The sequence below is a fragment of the Ranitomeya variabilis genome, chromosome 3, assembly GCF_051348905.1.
Source record: "Ranitomeya variabilis isolate aRanVar5 chromosome 3, aRanVar5.hap1, whole genome shotgun sequence".
NCBI lineage: Eukaryota > Metazoa > Chordata > Amphibia > Anura > Dendrobatidae > Ranitomeya > Ranitomeya variabilis.
In genome coordinates, this window is record NC_135234.1 from 206,187,493 (window position 1) to 206,207,278 (window position 19,786).

Consider the following 19,786-nt stretch of genomic DNA (forward strand, 5'->3'; position numbering starts at 1 on the left):
GGCGGCTGTGCGTGGCTCTGCTGAGTGCGGGCGGCTGTGCGTGGCTCTGCTGAGTGCGGGCGGCTGTGCGTGGCTCTGCTGAGTGCGGGCGGCTGTGCGTGGCTCTGCTGACTGCGGGCGGCTGTGCGTGGCTCTGCTGACTGCGGGCGGCTGTGCGTGGCTCTGCTGACTGCGGGCGGCTGTGCGTGGCTCTGCTGACTGCGGGCGGCTGTGCGTGGCTCTGCTGACTGCGGGCGGCTGTGCGTGGCTCTGCTGACTGCGGGCGGCTGTGCGTGGCTCTGCTGACTGCGGGCGGCTGTGCGTGGCTCTGCTGACTGCGGGCGGCTGTGCGTGGCTCTGCTGACTGCGGGCGGCTGTGCGTGGCTCTGCTGACTGCGGGCGGCTGTGCGTGGCTCTGCTGACTGCGGGCGGCTGTGCGTGGCTCTGCTGACTGCGGGCGGCTGTGCGTGGCTCTGCTGACTGCGGGCGGCTGTGCGTGGCTCTGCTGACTGCGGGCGGCTGTGCGTGGCTCTGCTGACTGCGGGCGGCTGTGCGTGGCTCTGCTGACTGCGGGCGGCTGTGCGTGGCTCTGCTGACTGCGGGCGGCTGTGCGTGGCTCTGCTGACTGCGGGCGGCTGTGCGTGGCTCTGCTGACTGCGGGCGGCTGTGCGTGGCTCTGCTGACTGCGGGCGGCTGTGCGTGGCTCTGCTGACTGCGGGCGGCTGTGCGTGGCTCTGCTGACTGCGGGCGGCTGTGCGTGGCTCTGCTGACTGCGGGCGGCTGTGCGTGGCTCTGCTGACTGCGGGCGGCTGTGCGTGGCTCTGCTGACTGCGGGCGGCTGTGCGTGGCTCTGCTGACTGCGGGCGGCTGTGCGTGGCTCTGCTGACTGCGGGCGGCTGTGCGTGGCTCTGCTGACTGCGGGCGGCTGTGCGTGGCTCTGCTGACTGCGGGCGGCTGTGCGTGGCTCTGCTGACTGCGGGCGGCTGTGCGTGGCTCTGCTGACTGCGGGCGGCTGTGCGTGGCTCTGCTGACTGCGGGCGGCTGTGCGTGGCTCTGCTGACTGCGGGCGGCTGTGCGTGGCTCTGCTGACTGCGGGCGGCTGTGCGTGGCTCTGCTGACTGCGGGCGGCTGTGCGTGGCTCTGCTGACTGCGGGCGGCTGTGCGTGGCTCTGCTGACTGCGGGCGGCTGTGCGTGGCTCTGCTGACTGCGGGCGGCTGTGCGTGGCTCTGCTGACTGCGGGCGGCTGTGCGTGGCTCTGCTGACTGCGGGCGGCTGTGCGTGGCTCTGCTGACTGCGGGCGGCTGTGCGTGGCTCTGCTGACTGCGGGCGGCTGTGCGTGGCTCTGCTGACTGCGGGCGGCTGTGCGTGGCTCTGCTGACTGCGGGCGGCTGTGCGTGGCTCTGCTGACTGCGGGCGGCTGTGCGTGGCTCTGCTGACTGCGGGCGGCTGTGCGTGGCTCTGCTGACAGCGGGCGGCTGTGCGTGGCTCTGCTGACTGCGGGCGGCTGTGCGTGGCTCTGCTGACTGCGGGCGGCTGTGCGTGGCTCTGCTGACTGCGGGGGGCTGTGCGTGGCTCTGCTGACTGCGGGGGGCTGTGCGTGGCTCTGCTGACTGCGGGGGGCTGTGCGTGGCTCTGCTGACTGCGGGGGGGCTGTGCGTGGCTCTGCTGACTGCGGGGGGCTGTGCGTGGCTCTGCTGACTGCGGGGGGCTGTGCGTGGCTCTGCTGACTGCGGGGGGCTGTGCGTGGCTCTGCTGACTGCGGGGGGCTGTGCGTGGCTCTGCTGACTGCGGGGGGCTGTGCGTGGCTCTGCTGACTGCGGGGGGGCTGTGCGTGGCTCTGCTGACTGCGGGCGGCTGTGCGTGGCTGTGCTGGGGGCCTGAGCAGGCGGGGACACCGGCGCGCTGTGGGGGTCAGGTGCCGGGGTCGCCGCTAGCTCAGGCCCCCGGCACTTGCTATATTTACCTGTCCTCCCGTTCCACTGCTGCGCGCCGGTCTGTCTTCCGGGTCCTGTCCTCTGGCTGTGACTGTTCAGTCAGAGGGCGGCGCGCATTAAGCGCGTCATCGTGCCCTCTGAACTGAACGTCTCAGGCAGAGGATGTGGAGGACGGAGGCTCGCGCGCAGCGGTGGAACGGAGGACAGGTAAATATACTCACCCTCCTGGCTCCGTGGCTCGTCCCCGCTTCTCCGTTGGAGATCGCGGTGTGCGTTCAGTGCTTACGCATACCGCGATCTCCTGGGAGCGTCACTCTGTGGGGTCCAGACTGCGCCGGCGCTTGCGCAGTCTATAAAGGCTTCGGACAGAGTGACGCTCCCAGCGTTATATTATAGATTTCTTCAACGCCCAATGGTATACATTTCTGTGAGGCACATATGGCGTCAACTTGCTAACTGCACCCCTAGATGAATTGATTGAGAGGTCTAGTTTGTTAGGCCGGGGTCACACCTGAGAGTGTGATGAGAGAATCTCGTGTGAGTCTCTCGCATCCATACCCGACACTGCAGCCGGCACTTGGGAGCGGAGTGTGCAGCTGCATGTATTTCTATGCATCTGAACGCTCCAGTCCCGAGTGTTGGCGACAGTGTCGGGTATTGATGCGCAAATTTCTTGCATCACACTCGCAAGTGTGACCCCAGCCTAAAATTACATCACTTATGGGGTTTTCAGCTGTGACATGGCATCCTCAAACAATTCCAGCAAAATCTGAACTCCAATATGCCGCTTCTTCCCTTCTGAGTTCTGCACTGTGCCTCAAAAGTAGTTTTCCACCACATACAGTATGGGGTATTGTTTTACTCAGGAGAAACTGCACAACAAATTAGATGGTCCATTTTGCTTTGTTACCCTTGTAAAAATGAAAAATTGGGGGCAAAACCAACATTTTTGCAGAAATTTTATTTTTCATTTTTACAGTTCAATGTTATAAACGTCTGTGAAGCACCTGGGGGTTCAAGGTACTTATCACACATCTATATACGTACATTTCTTCAGTGGTCTAGTTTCCAAAATAGGGTTATTATGGGGAGTTTAAACTGTTTCGGCACATCTGGTGCTCTCCAAATGCAACATGGCATCCGCTAATGATTCCAGCATATTTTGCGTTCAAAAAGTCAAATGGCGCTCCTTCCCTTTTGAGCCCTGTCATGCACCCAAATAGTAGTTTTCCCACATATGCGGTATTGGCATACTGAGAAGATATTGCACAACAAATTTTATTGTTTATTTTTTTCCTATTACCTAATGCAAAATTTGGGGCTAAAAGAAGATTTTTGTGGGAATAAACGTGATTTGTTTTTCTTTTCAAGGCCCTAAGTTACAAACTTCTGTGAAGCACCTGGGGCTTCAATGTGCTCACTACAAATCTAAATACATTCCTTGAGAGGTCTAGTTTCCAAAATGGGGTCACATGTGGGGGGTTTTCCCCTTTTTAGGCACATCAGGGTTCTCCAAAGGCGACATGGTGTCCGCTCTTGATACCAGCTATTTAGAAGTTCAAAATGTCAAAAGGCGCTCCTTCCCTTCTGAGCCCTGCCGAGCACCCAAAGAGTAGTTTTTCCCCACATATAGGGTATCGGCGTACTCAGGAGAAAATTGCACAACAAATGTTTGGGTTCATTTTCTCGTGTTAACATTGTGAAAGTAAAAAAGTAACATTTTTGTGGAAAAAAGTACACAATGTTCATTTTTTCCTTTCACATTCCATTTATTCCTGTGAAGCACTTGAAGGGTTAATAAACTTCCTGAATGTGCTTTTGAGGACTTTGAGGGGTGCAGTTTTTAGAATGGTGCCACTTTTGATTATTTTCTGTCATATAGCCGCCCCCAAGTCACTTCAAATGTGATGTGGTCCCTAAAAAATTATTTTGTTGGAAAAATGAGAAAATGCTGATTAAATTTGAATCCTTCCAACTTCCTACCAAAAAAAAAAAATGCTTAAAAAATTATGCAGATGTGAATATTTAACATGTGTTAAATATTATTTATTAACTATTTAGTGTGGTATAACTATCTATTTAAAAGCATAAAATTTAAAAGTTTGAAATTGCGAAATTTTCTAATTTTTTTGTAAAATTTTCAGTATTTTTCCAAATATACGCTAATCATTTTGACCAAAATTTATCATTATCATGAAGAAGAACATGTCACGAAAAAACAACATGTGGGCTTGCACACAGATCCTGGGCTTTGATGCAGTAGTAGAAAGGCACATATGGAGCAAGGACTATAAGGGTATGTGTCCACGTTCAGGATGGCCGGCGGTTTGGACGGAGCGGCAAACACGCCCCTGCCCTAAGCTCCGCCCCCTTCTGTGACGCGATGATGCCGGATGTGTTCATTGCACACATCCGGCATCATCGCACCCCACACATAGGGCCCTGTAATATACCTTGCGGCGGCGCAGCGGCGCCGCAGGGTACACGGACATGCTGCGATCTTAAAAGATGCGCAGCATGTCCGGAATCGCAGGGCCGCCGGGTGCGTGTTACCACACATAGTGGAGACGGGATTTGATAAAATCCCCTCCACTATGCTGTAACATCTGGACGCTGCGTGTTTGATGCTGCGCAGCGTCAAACACGCAGCGTTTCCTGCACGTGGACACATACCATAAGAACTGGGACTCAGGAAAGCAGTTAAGGTGCAGGTAGTGGTGCACAGTCAAAGTAAGAGAAGACACAGGTGTGTTTCTTGGTGAGCTTTACATAGGCATAAGAAGATGATAACATGGAAGAACATGTACGTCGGACCACTTGGAAAACCCGGTTTGGAGCAAATCAAAGTGCAGCAGCCATAGGGCTAGGTGATGAAGCCCTGTCAAGCTGAGGCAGATGAACCAAGCATCTGTACTCGTTTTGAACAGTCTCCCTGTGCTGACAGCGGCCCTTTAACTTTAAATGTATATTCACATGGGTGGTACAGTGAGAAGAAAAAATCCACTGCCACTAATCCATGACAAATATGTGGCAAACTCAACAAGTTGCCTGCAGATTGTCCTGTAGATCTGCTGAGGATTTCATGCCATGGAATGTAAAGTATGAAATTTGCAGTAAAAATCTGATTAATAAATTAATTTGCTACAGGACAATTTTCTCGCAGATTTTTTGATGCAGCATATAGATGCAACTTGATCAAATCTCACACACTTTGCCATTAAAGTAATACAGTAGAAACACTTTTTTCTGTGAGGGGGAATGTAACCTGACAAATTTTCATTATCTGTCCCTTGTGACCATACTCTAAGGGTCTGCATAAAATAAATTGTAATACTTGTCTATTATCCAATATAATAATGCCAGAAATGGAAAAGTCAAAACTTTTGATAAAAACCCCACACGTCATCATGCTGTAGAAAGCAAAGAAAGCATTATGTTAAAGGTAACAGAATCACCCTTGGACCTGCCTTTCCTCACATGCACTGAAGCTAGCCCCATCCACGCTCCACCCTGCCGACGGATCAGACTCAAAACTGCAGTACATGCAGTGCTCTGGGAATACAAGCCTCTCTACAGGAAGTATCTGGACAGAACATCATGGCATTCTTAAACAAAGCACTGATTTTCCTGATCGGGATCCTTTTGGCTGTTTACTTTTATTCTGGGAAAGAATTTAAACCCGGTACGTATGTTGTGTTTCTGTACAGCTTTGTTGTGAGCCTCTATGGCCTATTAAACTATGGTGGGCGCTGATCATTTTCTTAAACATCTTAAAGTATGTTGCCCAGGCAAGCGAAAATGACAAGGTTTTTCAAACGGAAACCACTTCAGGCAATGCCAGCGTTTTTTCTTCTGAAGCATTTTTTTTAGGTTTTTCAGGTTTTGGTTTTTCGACTTTTGCCTGAAGAGGTTTGAAAACATTTTTTGTTGGTGTTTTTGCAAATTATTTTAGGCATTTTTTTTTTTAAGCTTTTTTTGTTCATTTTTAGGGTGCAATGTGCAGGTTTTTTTAAGTCCATTACATTAATCTATGAATGATTAAAAAAAATGTTCATTTATTTTCAACCCTTTTTGCCTTTCCATTGACTTCTATTATAAAGTATGAAGCGCCTTCCAAATAGAAAATGCCTGAAGGATATTCATAGGACTACTTTAACGGCTTGGCGCTTTAGGAAAACTGAAGAGGTTAAAAGCCTGAAGATTCGAACAGCAAGTCACTTTTACATAGAATTAGGGAGATTCTTTTGAGAATGTCAATTTATTCATACATTTTTAGGAGGAATAACAGAGGAATGACACAACACAGAATCAGCAGTAAATATGTTCCAACACTATCATAGGGGCACAAGCATTTATGAAACCTGATGCATCAGTAGAGAGGTGTGTGGGATTACCTTTAAAGGGAACCTGTCATCTGAATTTGGGGGGACAGGTTTTCGGTCATATGGGCGGGGTTTTCGGGTGTTTGATTCACCCTTTACTTACCCGCTAGCTGCATGCTGGCCGCAATATTGGAGTGAAGTTCATGCTGTGTCCTCCGTAGTAGATGCCTGCGCAAGGCAATCTTGCCTTGCGCACACGCAGTATGCTTTGCCCAACTGCGGGCAAAGCCGAAAAGCAGTAGTGCGTATGCGCCGGCGCACTATGTCCCGGAACACAGCGAAATACTTCCGGGACATAGTGCGCCGGCGCATGCGCACTACTGCTTTTCGGCTTTGCCCGCTGTTGGGTAAAGCATACTGCGCGTGCGCAAGGCAAGATTGCCTTGCGCCGGCGTCTACTACGGAGGACACAGCATGAACTTAACTCCAATATTGCGGCCAGCATGCAGCCAGCGGGTAAGTAAGGGGTGAATCAAACACCTGAAAACCCCGCCCATATGACCGGAAACCTGTTTGCCAAATTCAGGTGACAGGTTCCCTTTAAAATCAGTTTGGACTTGGAGTGTATAGTGATCCATAACATGCACGTTCAGGAATAATGCTGTCTACATGTACCTGGGTGCAGCCTGGATCTCTATCATTTTTCAACCTTTAGCCACAAGATAATTTGACTGTTAAGTCACCAGTTATCATATATTACATTTTGTAGCTAGTGTATGTGTAATAGTGTATATATGTACACACACATTTAAGTAGAAGCATGCAATGGTGATCTCCTTATCTCAATTGAAACAAAACCAGACCGCGATGGGTATACCCCAACAAAAAATGTCACTCCCTCAATAAATTGTCATGTGGCCTTGAGCATCAATTACAGTTTGACAAAAAAGTCTCATGCTGTTCACAAGTGGAGTTATTGTCTGCTGAGGCATGGCATCCTACTCTTCTTGCGGCCCTCAGGTCATTGAGGTTCTGGGTTACAGAGTAACGAGCCTCTACACAGCGACTCCGCTGATACCATAGGTTTTCTATGGGATTCAGGTCTGGAGAAAGTGCAGGCCACTCCATTTGAGGTACCCCAGTCTCCAGCAGCCGTTCATTAATAATGAGACCTTGATGAGCTGGATCGTTGTAGTCCATGAAGATGAAAGGTCTGTTTTTCGCGCAGAGGCACAATGACTGGATTAATGATGTTATTCAAGTAGTGGGGGCTTTTCACCATTCACAAAGTGTAGGGCAGTTCTGTATTGACTACACACACCTGCCCACACTAACACCACCACCACTAAAGGCTCATCTGGTGACAAGAGTGGCTGATGCATAACACTCTACTTGATGTCTCCACCATCGTTGGTGGCCATAATTTCAAATCAGCATGAATCAACTTTCATCAGTGAACATCACTGAGGCCCACTGGTCCCTCGTCCAGCGTACATGCTCCCTGGCGATGTGTCTGATGATGTGGTCAGGTACCCTTACTCTTGCATGTTTTCTAGCACGCAGGCCACGCTGATGTAAAAGGTTTCAAATGGTCTGACATGACACTTGGGTGCCTCTCATCAGCCTTAAATGTGCCTGGAGTTATGTGGTATTCATCATCGGGCATTGATCACAATGGAGCGGTCATTAGTGTGGGATGTGGCCACAGGACGTCCACTTCTCTGCCTTTCTGTGACTGCCAGTCTCTCTGTTACCATCTGCTGATGACATACTAAGTTCAGCAGTCATTTCCCCCTGACATCATCCTGTTTAAAGCCTTGTAATGCGAGGTGCTGTTGATCAATTGTTAGGTGTCGCCTTGGTCTCTTGATATTAAAATGTGAACAGCATGATGTGGAGGACTGTTTAAGACCAATTCTAATTTAACCCCAAAATTTATTGGCAGATTCATGAATCAAACACCTGTTGTAAATTTTAACATTAAGCTCCTCGTTGGAGAACAGGAGTTGAAACATTGAACAGTTGGACATGTGCATTCAAAACTTTAGAGAAGGTCAGATTAACTTCCCCTGACAGGTTAGAGTGCATTTTAGGTTCATCCTTAAATTTTGCTCGAAATCCAAATTTTCCAACTTTTTATGAGTAGTGTATATTGTACACCCACAATTCATCTTTATTTCAGCCTCTCAGTTGCTAATTGCTACAAATAATGTGATTTAACTTCGGATCACTTGATTTACGGAAGTTTGAGATGCTGTGTCCATAATGTGGATGATACACTGTGGCTGCCTGAAAGCGGCAAACGTTACATGTCAAAGAAACCGCTGCAGCAGCCACTCAAATGCCTTCATCTATATTCTAAGCTGTTCTATGTCAATGCTGACAACTGCTCTGCATGTAAGGACTCGCTCACATGAGCCTACAACACGGTCAAGTGCGATCTGATGTTTTATCGGATAGCACTCGGCCTAACGTTATACTATGGGGCAATGCAGATCTGCGATTTTCATTCATTCCCGGTTCTGCATGAGAAAACAATCACAGCATGCTGCGAGTGCATCAGATAAGCAAATCACCCATTCAAGTCTATGGGTGCGTGTGAAACATTGGACTGCACTCAGATGTCATCTGAATGCATTCCGACATCCGCGGACACAGAGACAATGGAGAAATTAAGTTCTCCGTCTTCACCGCACCTGTGCTGTGATTCTCTCATGCTAGTGAATCGAAGCACAGCAAAATGACACTCGGCTCATACTCCGACAGAGTTTCATTAGAGTATCATTAGGATAATCGACCCAGGTAGAGTAGTGTGCTCAGTAAAAAATACCATGATGTATGAATCAGTAGCCTGATGGTTTTGTACACGGTAAGGCTATGTGCACACGTTGTGTAAAGTCCTGCGGATTACCTGCAGAATTACCGCAGATTTACCACATTTTTTTGCGGTTTTTGTGCGGATTTCACGTGCGGTTTTACACCTGCGGATTCCTATTATGGAGCAGGTGTAACCCGCTGCGGAATCCGCACAAAGAATGAACATGCTGCGGAATAAACAATGCAGCGTTTCCGTGTGTTTTTTTCTGCAGCATGTGCACTGCGGATTATGTTTTCCATAGGTTTACATGGTACTGTAAACTCATGGAAAACAGCTGCGAATCCACAGCGTCAAAACCGCTGCGGATCCACAGCAAAATCCGCACCGTGTGCACGTAGCCTAAAAGTGCAGACGGACCACTTTGGTACAAATACATTGCCAGGAAGCATTTGACTAACAACGTTGTGCTAACAATATACAGGGGATAAAGGTGTCAACAAGACTCACTGTTTCACTTCTGCACCCAAGCAACCGAACACCAACGTACAACTTCACGCTCCAGAAAACTTTGCAGAGTCAGTCTTCGTCCACATGCTCAAGTATTCGGAGAGGACATTTACTCTCTCCTCACCGCAGCTCCCCTGCAGTCAGGTGCATAACTACATAAGGTGCAGGGGCTGCAATCGCACCTCGGCCCTGTAGCACTAGGGGTCCAAAATATCCTATTTAGCCTAAATGAAATGACAAATGCTATTAAAGATCAAACAAAGCACACTGCAAAGCTCAAATATTAAGCCTACAATAAAAACACTAACTGAATGCTGTAAGTAGCTCCTGGAAATGACAAATCTCACATACGCCAGTGGGGTGGTTGTGCTAAATGTACAGAGTGAGGCACCACAAAACTGGACTAGTAGCTGTGTGAGGGTATGTTTCCGCGTTTTTGACGCAGCATTGAGCCGCAGCGTAAAAAAAGCAGCGTCCAGATGTTACAGCATAGTGGAGGGGATTTAATGAAATCCCGTCTCCACTATGCAGTAAAAGACGCATGCGGCAGACCCACAAAAACACACATGTGGCGCGTCTTAAGAACGCAGCATGTCCTTACATTGCAGAAAAAACGCAGGTGACCTCAGGTGCAGATTTGGTCGGGATTTTACCTGCATAAAATCCTGACCAAATCCTGAAGCAAACCTGAACGTGGACACATACCCTCACATGGCGAAGGCCAGGAGCTGCACGTACTAAAATACTGTGTATAGGTAACATCCTGTGCTGCTACATTAATAGTACTCCTGATGGGTGTGGTTGTTCTAGTGGATAATGGGTGTAACAGTAATAAACAAAGCCATCTAGTGTGTTCACGCAGACTGCAAATAAAGCTGAATAAATACTTTACAATAATGAAAATAAAGCAATTGTACCACAATAACACAACTGTAGCTGTATTAGTGACAACATAGATTGCAAGACAAAGATGTAAGGTCACGCCATGAGTCAATGTAATGTGGCAATTAGCAGCACGGTGGCTCAGTGGTTAGCATTGCAGCGCTGGGGTCCTGGGTTCAAATCCACCAAGGACATCTGCAAGGAGTTTGTATGTTCTCCCTGTGCTTGTGTGGGTTTCCTTCGGGTTCTCCATTTTCCTCCCACGCTCCACAGACATACTGATAGAGAACCTACATTGTGAGTCCTAATAGGTACAGCGCCGATAATGTCTGTAAAGTGTGTGAAATTAATGGCACTATATAAGTGATTAATATAAATTAGCATATCCTTCATTGACTCTGTAAAGTATTACCTTACTTTGGAAGTAATAGGTAGGAAAAGCCCATAGATGACTGTCAGGCTGAAAATGCAGAGTTGAGGGGGCATACTCCTGTCTCTCGCTCATGTTCCTGTCCCGATGTGCAGTGCGCTCCGGACAGTAGCCATACTGGATCCATGTGAAGCTGGTGTGTCTTCACCAGAGTAGACTATGGATCACGGTCCTTCTTCAATCTGCTGGTTTTTGGCCACAGCAGGACTCTGTACCAGGCAGCCGGTGATGTCACATGCCACCTCACTGTGAGCATAAGTGGTTTCCAGGGACGCTACTGCCCGGAGTACCACCATCGCAAGACACATGAGGATTCTCCCAATACTTCTCCTGCACCTGGGACTTTGTGGACATCACAACGTATATGAAGATTTCTTCTCCCAGTATATGAACAGCACCTGAGAATTCATGGACTACTCCATTTTGGTATGTCACCATATCGACAGTATAGTGATCGGCAAGTAAGTGGGCTATAGGGGCTTTTTCCAATAAGGACAGTAGCATGCCAGCTACCATTTGCTGAATGTTTTACTTATTTGATTGCTCACTTAACCAATCTAGATTGAGGTGTTAGTGCAAGTTCATTGCAATGTTTTCTACACCTATCGGCCACTTGAACAACCACACCCATCAACCACTGAAGCACTGGGTATGTGTCCATGGTCAGTTAACGCTGCGTGTTTGACGCAGCGCAGAGCTGCAGCGTCAAACACACAGCGTCCAGATGTTCCAGCATAGTGGAGGGGATTTTTTGAAATCCTGTGTCCACTATACGTGGAAACACGCACGCGGCGGCCCTGCGACTCCGGACATGCTGCGCGTCTTTTCAGATCGCAGCATGTCCGTGTTTCTTGCGGCGACGCTGCGTCGCCGCAAGGAATAACACAGGGCCCTATGCGAGGGGGTGCGATGATCCCGGATGTGCACAGTTAACACATACGGCATCATCGCGTCCCAGAAGGGGGTGGGGCTTAGCGCCGAGCGGCTTTGCCGCTCCGACGATACCGCCGGCCATCCTGAACGTGGACACGCACCCTTAAGGTAGATGCACTGGATATTACTTATACACAGTATTTTAGTATGTGTAGCTAAGAGTCCAATTTTGTTATACCTTATTCTGTGCATCGAGCACAACCCACAACCAACCCACTGGTGTTTATGAGATTCATGCAATTTCCAGAAGCAACTTACGGAATTTAGTTTTCAGTATTTTTATATTAGTCTAAATATTTGTGCTAAAAACTAGAAAATTTTAAAAAAAAATATTTAAAAAAATATAAAAGCTAAAATCACTCAACTTCTGACCCACATAAAATAAAATAATCTTAAAAAAATACATATTTGGTATCACTGGTTTTTCTTAATGCAGATCTATCAAAATATATAAATAATGTGATCGGCAAATTGATTAATCAGAAAAAAAAAATCAAAAAGTCAGAATTACGTTTTTTTGGTCGCAAAAAAACATTGCAATAACAGGCGATCAAACATCTACCCCAAAATAGTATCAATAAAAACTTCAGCTCGGCACGTCAGCTCCAGATCTTGAAAATTGGTGACGCTACAGGTCTTGCAAAATGGCGCCCTTTTTTTCCAAACAAACATTGGATTTGGTATCTACAAACTTGTAATGTCCTGGAGAATCATACTGGCAGAGCAATTCTAGCATTTAGTGAACAAGGTAAAAAAGAAATGTGGAATTGCTCTTGTTTTGCAATTTCACCGCAGTTGGAATTTTTTTGCCGCTTTCCAGTACACTATATAGTAAAATCAGTGGAGTCATTCAAAAGTACAACTTGTCCCACAAAAAACAAGTCACAGTGCTGGAAAAGTATAAAAGATAACAAACAAAAAACAACATCCAATGGTCATGACGGGGTGATAGATTTGTAATAATTGGGGGCCCCATTGGACCTTTTACAATGGGTCCCATGACCTTCAAGTCATTCCACTCTCTGCTGCACTTCAACAGGACTATCTCACTTGTGCTGCCACCTCTCTTTTGCCTACCTGTCCTGAACACTCCACCGCCAGCTCGGCCACACACGTATGTTCCACTTACTACTCAGCTGTAGCATATCACTTCACCCTCATGCTCATCCCACGGCTAGATGTCACTGGCTGTGCCCTCCCACAGCGACCTCTACAGGCCTCTATTCCTCATACTTCTGGCGGTCACTCTCCTCACTTCCAGGCACACTTCTGCAGCTAACTCTCCATCACCTAAGCCGTTTGGTGCCTCTCCGTGACTTCTCCCTTTACTCTCTCAGGTTGCAAACTCTCCATTCTCCTTACTGATGGGCTGGTCCCCTTACACACAGGACAGAGACTTCACACTCATGGGACACCTGTCCCCTTGTCCATATCTAACCCTGAGGTGAGTCTAGTCTGTCTCCCAAATTACTACAGAAAAACGATTCACAAAAGAGATTATAGGTGTGTACTAATAAATCATAATCTACAAAGAAAGGTACTACACTTGTATAAAAATAAAATATATTATTTATTATGCATGCTGAAAATGTATATTCCATCAAGTTAGAAAACATACATGTTTTTATACCAGGGAAATATCAATCACATGGGGGAACATATGGGGGTAGATGTATAATAGAAAACAAGATCATGTGGTCAATAAATGATACATTATGACTCTCCCCTAAGGATATGATCATTTCAAACATAATCTAATACGGTAAGTATAGATGCTTTCATTAAAGTGCACATTCATAAGGAAATATCTAAACATGATTGTAAATGGGGTGAAACGTGAGCAGTAAAATAATAAACAGCTAGTAAGATGACCGCACCCCTGACGTGCATTTTGCACACTGCTTTCTCATGTTTCTATGTCAGCTGTACAGATGCTCTGTGTTGTCTGACACTGCCTGGTAGTAAAACAGAACCACTGAGGGTATGTGCACACGCTGCGGATTACTCTGCAGATTTTTCCGGACTGATTTTGGTAAATCCGCAGGTAAACCGCCCTGCAGATTTCCTGCGGAATGACTGCGGATTTACAACGATTTTTTGCGGATTTTGTGCGGATTCCTATTATGGAGCAGGTGTAAACCGCCTCGGAATCTGCACAAAGAATTGACATGCTGCGGACTAAACAACGCTACATTTCCACGCGTTTTTTTCCGCAGCATGTGCACTGCGGATTTTGTTTTCCATAGGTTTACATGGTACTGTACAACGCATGGAAAACTGCTGCGAATCCTAAACCTTCTCTAACTGACCCCATGGCACCTCCATTGGCAGCCACCCCATTACCTGGTAGGCATACTGACCATGGCTCTGACAGCTTGGCAGCACTCAGACTGGTTTCTAAACATTCACAATCCCAGTATACATTCCTTTACACATAATAAAAAGCATATAGCACAAGTATATTAAGAATTGAGCATAGAACACTTTGATCATGGTGGACAATAAAACTCAACTCAAAAGGGAAATTTCCCACCAACAATCCCATAGAAGTCTAAAATGTTGGTAGCCCACTTGACTTGCTAGGTTCAGAATGGGTATTTCACGGTCCAGACCTGAACTGACCACAGGTTTCCCAATCTGAGCATTGTGGTTTATATATGTAGTGTGAAATATGCCTTTTTGAACTCTGTCTAAGGGGGGTGGAAGACTACTTTTCAAACCCCGTACTTACAAGTTTTGTACTATTTTATAGACCTTTTACAATGAAGCACTATTTCTATAAGCAGCAAAGAGGACATCTGTCACTAGGCAGAATTCTCACAAATACAACATCTATTAATGTTCCAGTGCTTCCCTCTGAATAGGGAAAGGGGGAAAAAAGCTGCAAAGTGTCAAGAGTTTTAGAAGGCGCAGATACAATGTTTCTCAAATACAACGTTGGGAGCCTCTTTTTTTAAGCAAAAAGTTATTTTTAGCATTCTTAGGCCATGTTCACACAATGCGTTTTTTACCGCGGAACCGCAGCGATTTTGCCGCTGCGGGTCCGCAGTTGTTTTCCATGCAGGGTACAGTACAATGTAACCCTATGGAAAACAGGAAACGCTGTGCACATGATGCAGAAATTCACTAAAAAAGCCGCGCTGAATAGCTGCGGTAAAAAAGAAGGACCATGTCACTTCTTTGTGCGGAACTGCAGTGGTTCTGCACCCATAGACCTCCATTGTGAGGTCAAACCCGCAGTAAAACCCGCAGATCAAAAATATATCTGCGGGTTTTATTGCGGTTATGGGTGGAGAAACCGCTGCAGCAGGAAGTGCGGGGAAGCGGGCGGAAGTGCGTGGGCGGAGTGTGTTCCGAAGTGACGGAGGCATACCGTCGCATGGGGATCGATGTCGGCTGTTTGATAGATTTGGTATGTGTGTGTGTGTGTGTGTGTGTGTGTGTGTGTGTGTGTGTGTGTGTGTGTGTGTGTGTGTGTGTCCCCATGCGACGCTAGTGCCACCATTGTGCTAAGTCGCCGTATGGGACTACTACTCCCATCCGGTATTAGGATGGGAGAGTTGTCCCTGTGTCCGGCGACTTAGCACAGTTGTAAAGTTACACAAAACACACACAATACACATACATGACACACAGTACATACAACATATAACACAGAGTATATACTCACCAACAGCACACTGGTAGGCGAAGCCCTCGATCCCCTAGAAAAAATCCCAAAATAAAAAATAAAATCCATACTCCCTGTCCGCAGAATCCATAAAACGAGTGTCCCACGCCGATCGGCTGCTCTCCGGCGATACACTGCCAGGAGCGAAGCTCCTAGCAGTGTATCGCGTACTGTTCCGGAGTTCAATGGCTCCGGCGTCTCGGTTAACGGCAGTACAGCTGCGTTGAACTTTCCCACGCAGCACTGCCGTTAAGCGAGAGTGCCGGGGTCAATGACCGCCGGTAAACTCGCTCGCGCATGCGCAGTGACACACCGACAGGAACTATGGCTCCTGTCAGTGTGTTGCTGCAGCCGTGGAGAGCAGACATATCTCTGGATGTGTCTGTTCTCCATGGAAGATCGTGATACGTGATACGTAAATACATAAATACGTAAATACATTAATACGTGATACGTGGCACTTAAATACGTGATACGTGGCACTGAAATACGTGGCACTGAAATACGTGATACGTGGCACTTAAATACGTGATACGTGGCACTTAAATACGTGATACGTGGCACTTAAATACGTGGCACTGAAATACGTGATACGTGGCACTGAAATACGTGGCACTGAAATACGTGATACGTGGCACTTAAATACGTGGCACTTAAATACGTGATACGTGGCACTTAAATACGTGGCACTGAAATACGTGGCACTGAAATACGTGGCACTGAAATACGTGATACGTGGCACTTAAATACGTGATACGTGGCACTTAAATACGTGGCACTGAAATACGTGATACGTGGCACTTAAATACGTGATACGTGGCACTTAAATACGTGGCACTGAAATACGTGATACGTGGCACTGAAATACGTGGCACTGAAATACGTGATACGTGGCACTTAAATACGTGGCACTTAAATACGTGATACGTGGCACTTAAATACGTGGCACTGAAATACGTGGCACTGAAATACGTGGCACTGAAATACGTGATACGTGGCACTTAAATACGTGATACGTGGCACTTAAATACGTGGCACTGAAATACGTGGCACTGAAATACGTGATACGTGGCACTGAAATACGTGATACGTGGCACTGAAATACGTGATACGTGGCACTTAAACACGTGGCACTGAAATACGTGATACGTGGCACTGAAATACGTGGCACTTAAATACGTGATACGTGGCACTTAAATACGTGATACGTGGCACTTAAATACGTGGCACTGAAATACGTGGCACTGAAATACGTGATACATGGCACTTAAATACGTTGCACTTAAATACGTGTCACTGAAATACGTGATACGTGGCACTAAGTCTACGTTCACATTTGCGGTCTGCGCCGCAGCATGCGTCATGCGCCCCTATATTTACTATATTTATTTATATATACAACGCAAATGTGAACATAGCCTTAAATACGTGGCACTTAAATAGCTGGATAGAGCTGGATCCGCGGGCTGTGATCTGGCCTACGCTCCGCACTCTGCGGAGCGCTGTCATTCAAAACACGTCCACTCATTTTGGTGTTTAGTCCCAAAATGGAGGATGGAAGAAGAAAAGGGTTGGACAAGGAAATGACATCATTTCTTTTTTTTTTTTCCCCACTGCAGTTAAAGCTTTATTTGTGTCAAACACAATCTGCAGAGAAAACTGCATAAAAAAACGCACTAAAAACCGCATCAAAAAACGCACCAAAAACGCACCAAAAACCGCACCTGCGTTTTCTGCCAAGAGCTGCGGTTTTTAGTGCAGAAAAACAGCAGGGAAATCAGGAATGTGTGAACATGGCCTTATATGTTTTCTGAAAAATTTTCCCTAGTGGCACTGGCACCTTTACATTTCCAAAAACATAATTTTAGAAATCCTCTTTCTGATAATGTGAATTTATGCACAATTGTTATTTTAATCATTTGGATACTTATTAGATTAAAATTTTAGCAGATTTCAGTAGTGTCTGCACAACTGTTGCATACTTGTATTACTTTTTTCACACTATTGAAAAGCATTATTGCCATAGACACATTTCAGGGTTACAAGTTTTCAAATCAGCAATATGTATTCACAAAATCTTATCTTACATTTTCTGGCTTTTATAAAGTAGTACTTCTTGGTAATCATCAACTAGCAGGTGAATCTGTGACACTAGAGTAGATTATCCAGCCAAGGGAACACATGCAGGCCAGAAGTCTTTAGGTCTTAGGGGTTTTTTTTTTTTTACAACAAACGCTCATAAATATTTTTAGACCTTATCCACACAAAAAAGCATTTAGTCTGCTCTGCTACTATTATAACTGACAGAACTATGAAAACTATAGTGGGGAATTTCTCCAGTCAAAAAGGGTTATTCTGAAGTCCCCGTTTCTGAAACGCACTCGTCCTCTTCGTTCCAACTTCCTGTTTGCCGTAGGTATTATACGCCTGAAAATTGGCAGTTCAAGCACGCGGCATGGTTGTGCCGCTATCCGAACTGTGCTCTCTCCATGGCTACTTTTAGAGGCAGCTTTTCCTCTGGAGCATGGGATAAGCACAGGGGGACCGAAGCTAGCTATATCAAGCTATATAGCCAACTTCAAAAAGGCATCAGCAGGCTCTAAAGCAAAAAGCCTAAAATCGGTGTGCGCGCGTTACTTTGGTATTAGCCTCTCCAACATAGGCAGGGTGATCGGCAACTTGCCGTACACTATAATATCAAAAATCCCTCTGTTCTTCTAATAGGAGGTAAATATTGCAAACTTACTTGTTTTTACAGTTTGCAATTTTACCCATTAAAGAACTCTAGCTAGCCCATTTTCACCTCTTCCCTATCCATGACGAGCTTTTACACCACAGGGCTGGTGCAGGTGTAGGGAGCGGGCATAGGAATTGAGCCGGCTCCATACAAGGCAGATGAAAACTGTGCTGCAACTCCTAACTCCTGACTGTTGAGCTATTCGTCTGGGAATCGAATTGCAATCCTCGGACTGACAGTCTGCTCTCATGATCTGAGAGTGACATCATGTATTCTTATGCAGCTGTCACTCTCAGGTCAGGAGAGCAGACGGCGCGGCCAGATCACAAAATTGCAATGCGATCCTCGGGAATACGGCAATGTGACAGAATAAGTGACACCAGTGCAGAGTGGTGGGCGGGGGAAGGAGTGAATATTCATTTGCCATTTACATATGCCTGAATTGCCATAGCAAGACAATAAATTTGTCCGGAGCTTACATCAGCACAATGAGGCCACGTAGAAAAATAAAAGTTATATATCCAGAAAGGGCTAATCAAGCCCTATTTCAAGATACTATCAGTATACTACACAAAAATCATCTGACATGTTCCCTTTAAATGCAAACTCCGTTTCTGAGCTTGCATTTACCAGTACATCATATTTTGGAATGGGATGGCAGTAAGGGAAGGTTAGAGGACTCGACAGGTTCCCTTAGGAAAAAATCATCTTTTATATTGTTAAAATCTTTTGGTATTTGGTTTGTAAAAAAAAAAAGGAATGAATATTTCCCCCAGAAACCAATGATTAAATGATGGTGGCTGGAAGATAATTCATATACACATAGGTTTATCTGTGTTAAACAATCAAAGTGCAAATTGTACATTTTATAGAAAGCACAGGGCAAGGCCACAAGAAGTAAATGAGTTACAATATTGGCAGACGGGTGTGACTAGTCTTTCAGGAGTTTATATCTCATGTCACGATCTAAGTTTATAATCCAATGTGTAAAATCCAAGGTCGTGAAAAAAAACTTTTATTTAAAACAAATCAATATTTTATTAAACTATTTACCAAACCTGTAATTAGAAAGAAAAGGTTCTTTCAAATTGCTACTTGATATATACAGTATATATGGGATACACATAAGATCGATTCCTAATAGGGCTGAGCAAGTTCTAGCAAATATCACTTACCGGTAATAGGCACAATCATAAAAATAAACTTTTATTGTAGGACTTCCCTAAAAATGCAATAATTTTTTTCACTACAGTCATTTTTATTGGTTCCTTGAACTACTTTTAAAATGTTTTAGTTTACTTGCAACACAAAAACAGTAATAGGGTTTGACTATAGGCAATTAGGAAAGATGTAATAGGAGGGACTCATGGCAGGGTATCAATGGATATTTGGCACTAAATTGAGTAGGATTGAGACGAAAAAATAGAAAACGAGGTATAGGGTACGTTATTTTTATCATAAAGGAGGTTAAACCATAAATGACATTTCTCATCTCTCCACGGGATAGGTGATATATCACTGATCGCTGGGACCAACGCCAAACACTTAAGAGGAATCTGATGGGGATTGAATT

At 46.0% G+C, this 19,786-nt stretch overlaps 2 protein-coding genes across 4 annotated transcripts in view; one reads left to right on the top strand and one right to left on the bottom strand.

The window, feature by feature from the left end:
- Positions 1-19,786, bottom strand: part of TRAF3IP3 (TRAF3 interacting protein 3) — a 210,113-nt gene that overhangs the window by 137,977 nt on the left and 52,350 nt on the right. The window contains exons 1-2 of one of the 3 annotated variants that reach the window (XM_077295028.1): positions 12,884-13,103; positions 9,562-9,785 (exon numbers count right to left, since the gene is read on the bottom strand). The exons of the other annotated variants lie outside the window; for them this stretch is intronic. The gene's annotated coding sequence lies outside the window, so the exon portion shown is untranslated. Of the gene's footprint in view, positions 1-9,561; positions 9,786-12,883; positions 13,104-19,786 lie in introns of those variants that run through there. 3 annotated transcript variants of the gene reach the window in all.
- Positions 5,380-19,786, top strand: part of HSD11B1 (hydroxysteroid 11-beta dehydrogenase 1) — a 48,938-nt gene continuing 34,531 nt past the window's right edge. Inside the window, exon 1 of the mRNA XM_077295033.1 lies at positions 5,380-5,596. Coding sequence (XP_077151148.1) covers positions 5,512-5,596 — 85 coding nt within the window. The 5' untranslated portion in view covers positions 5,380-5,511. The remainder of the gene's footprint in view (positions 5,597-19,786) is intronic.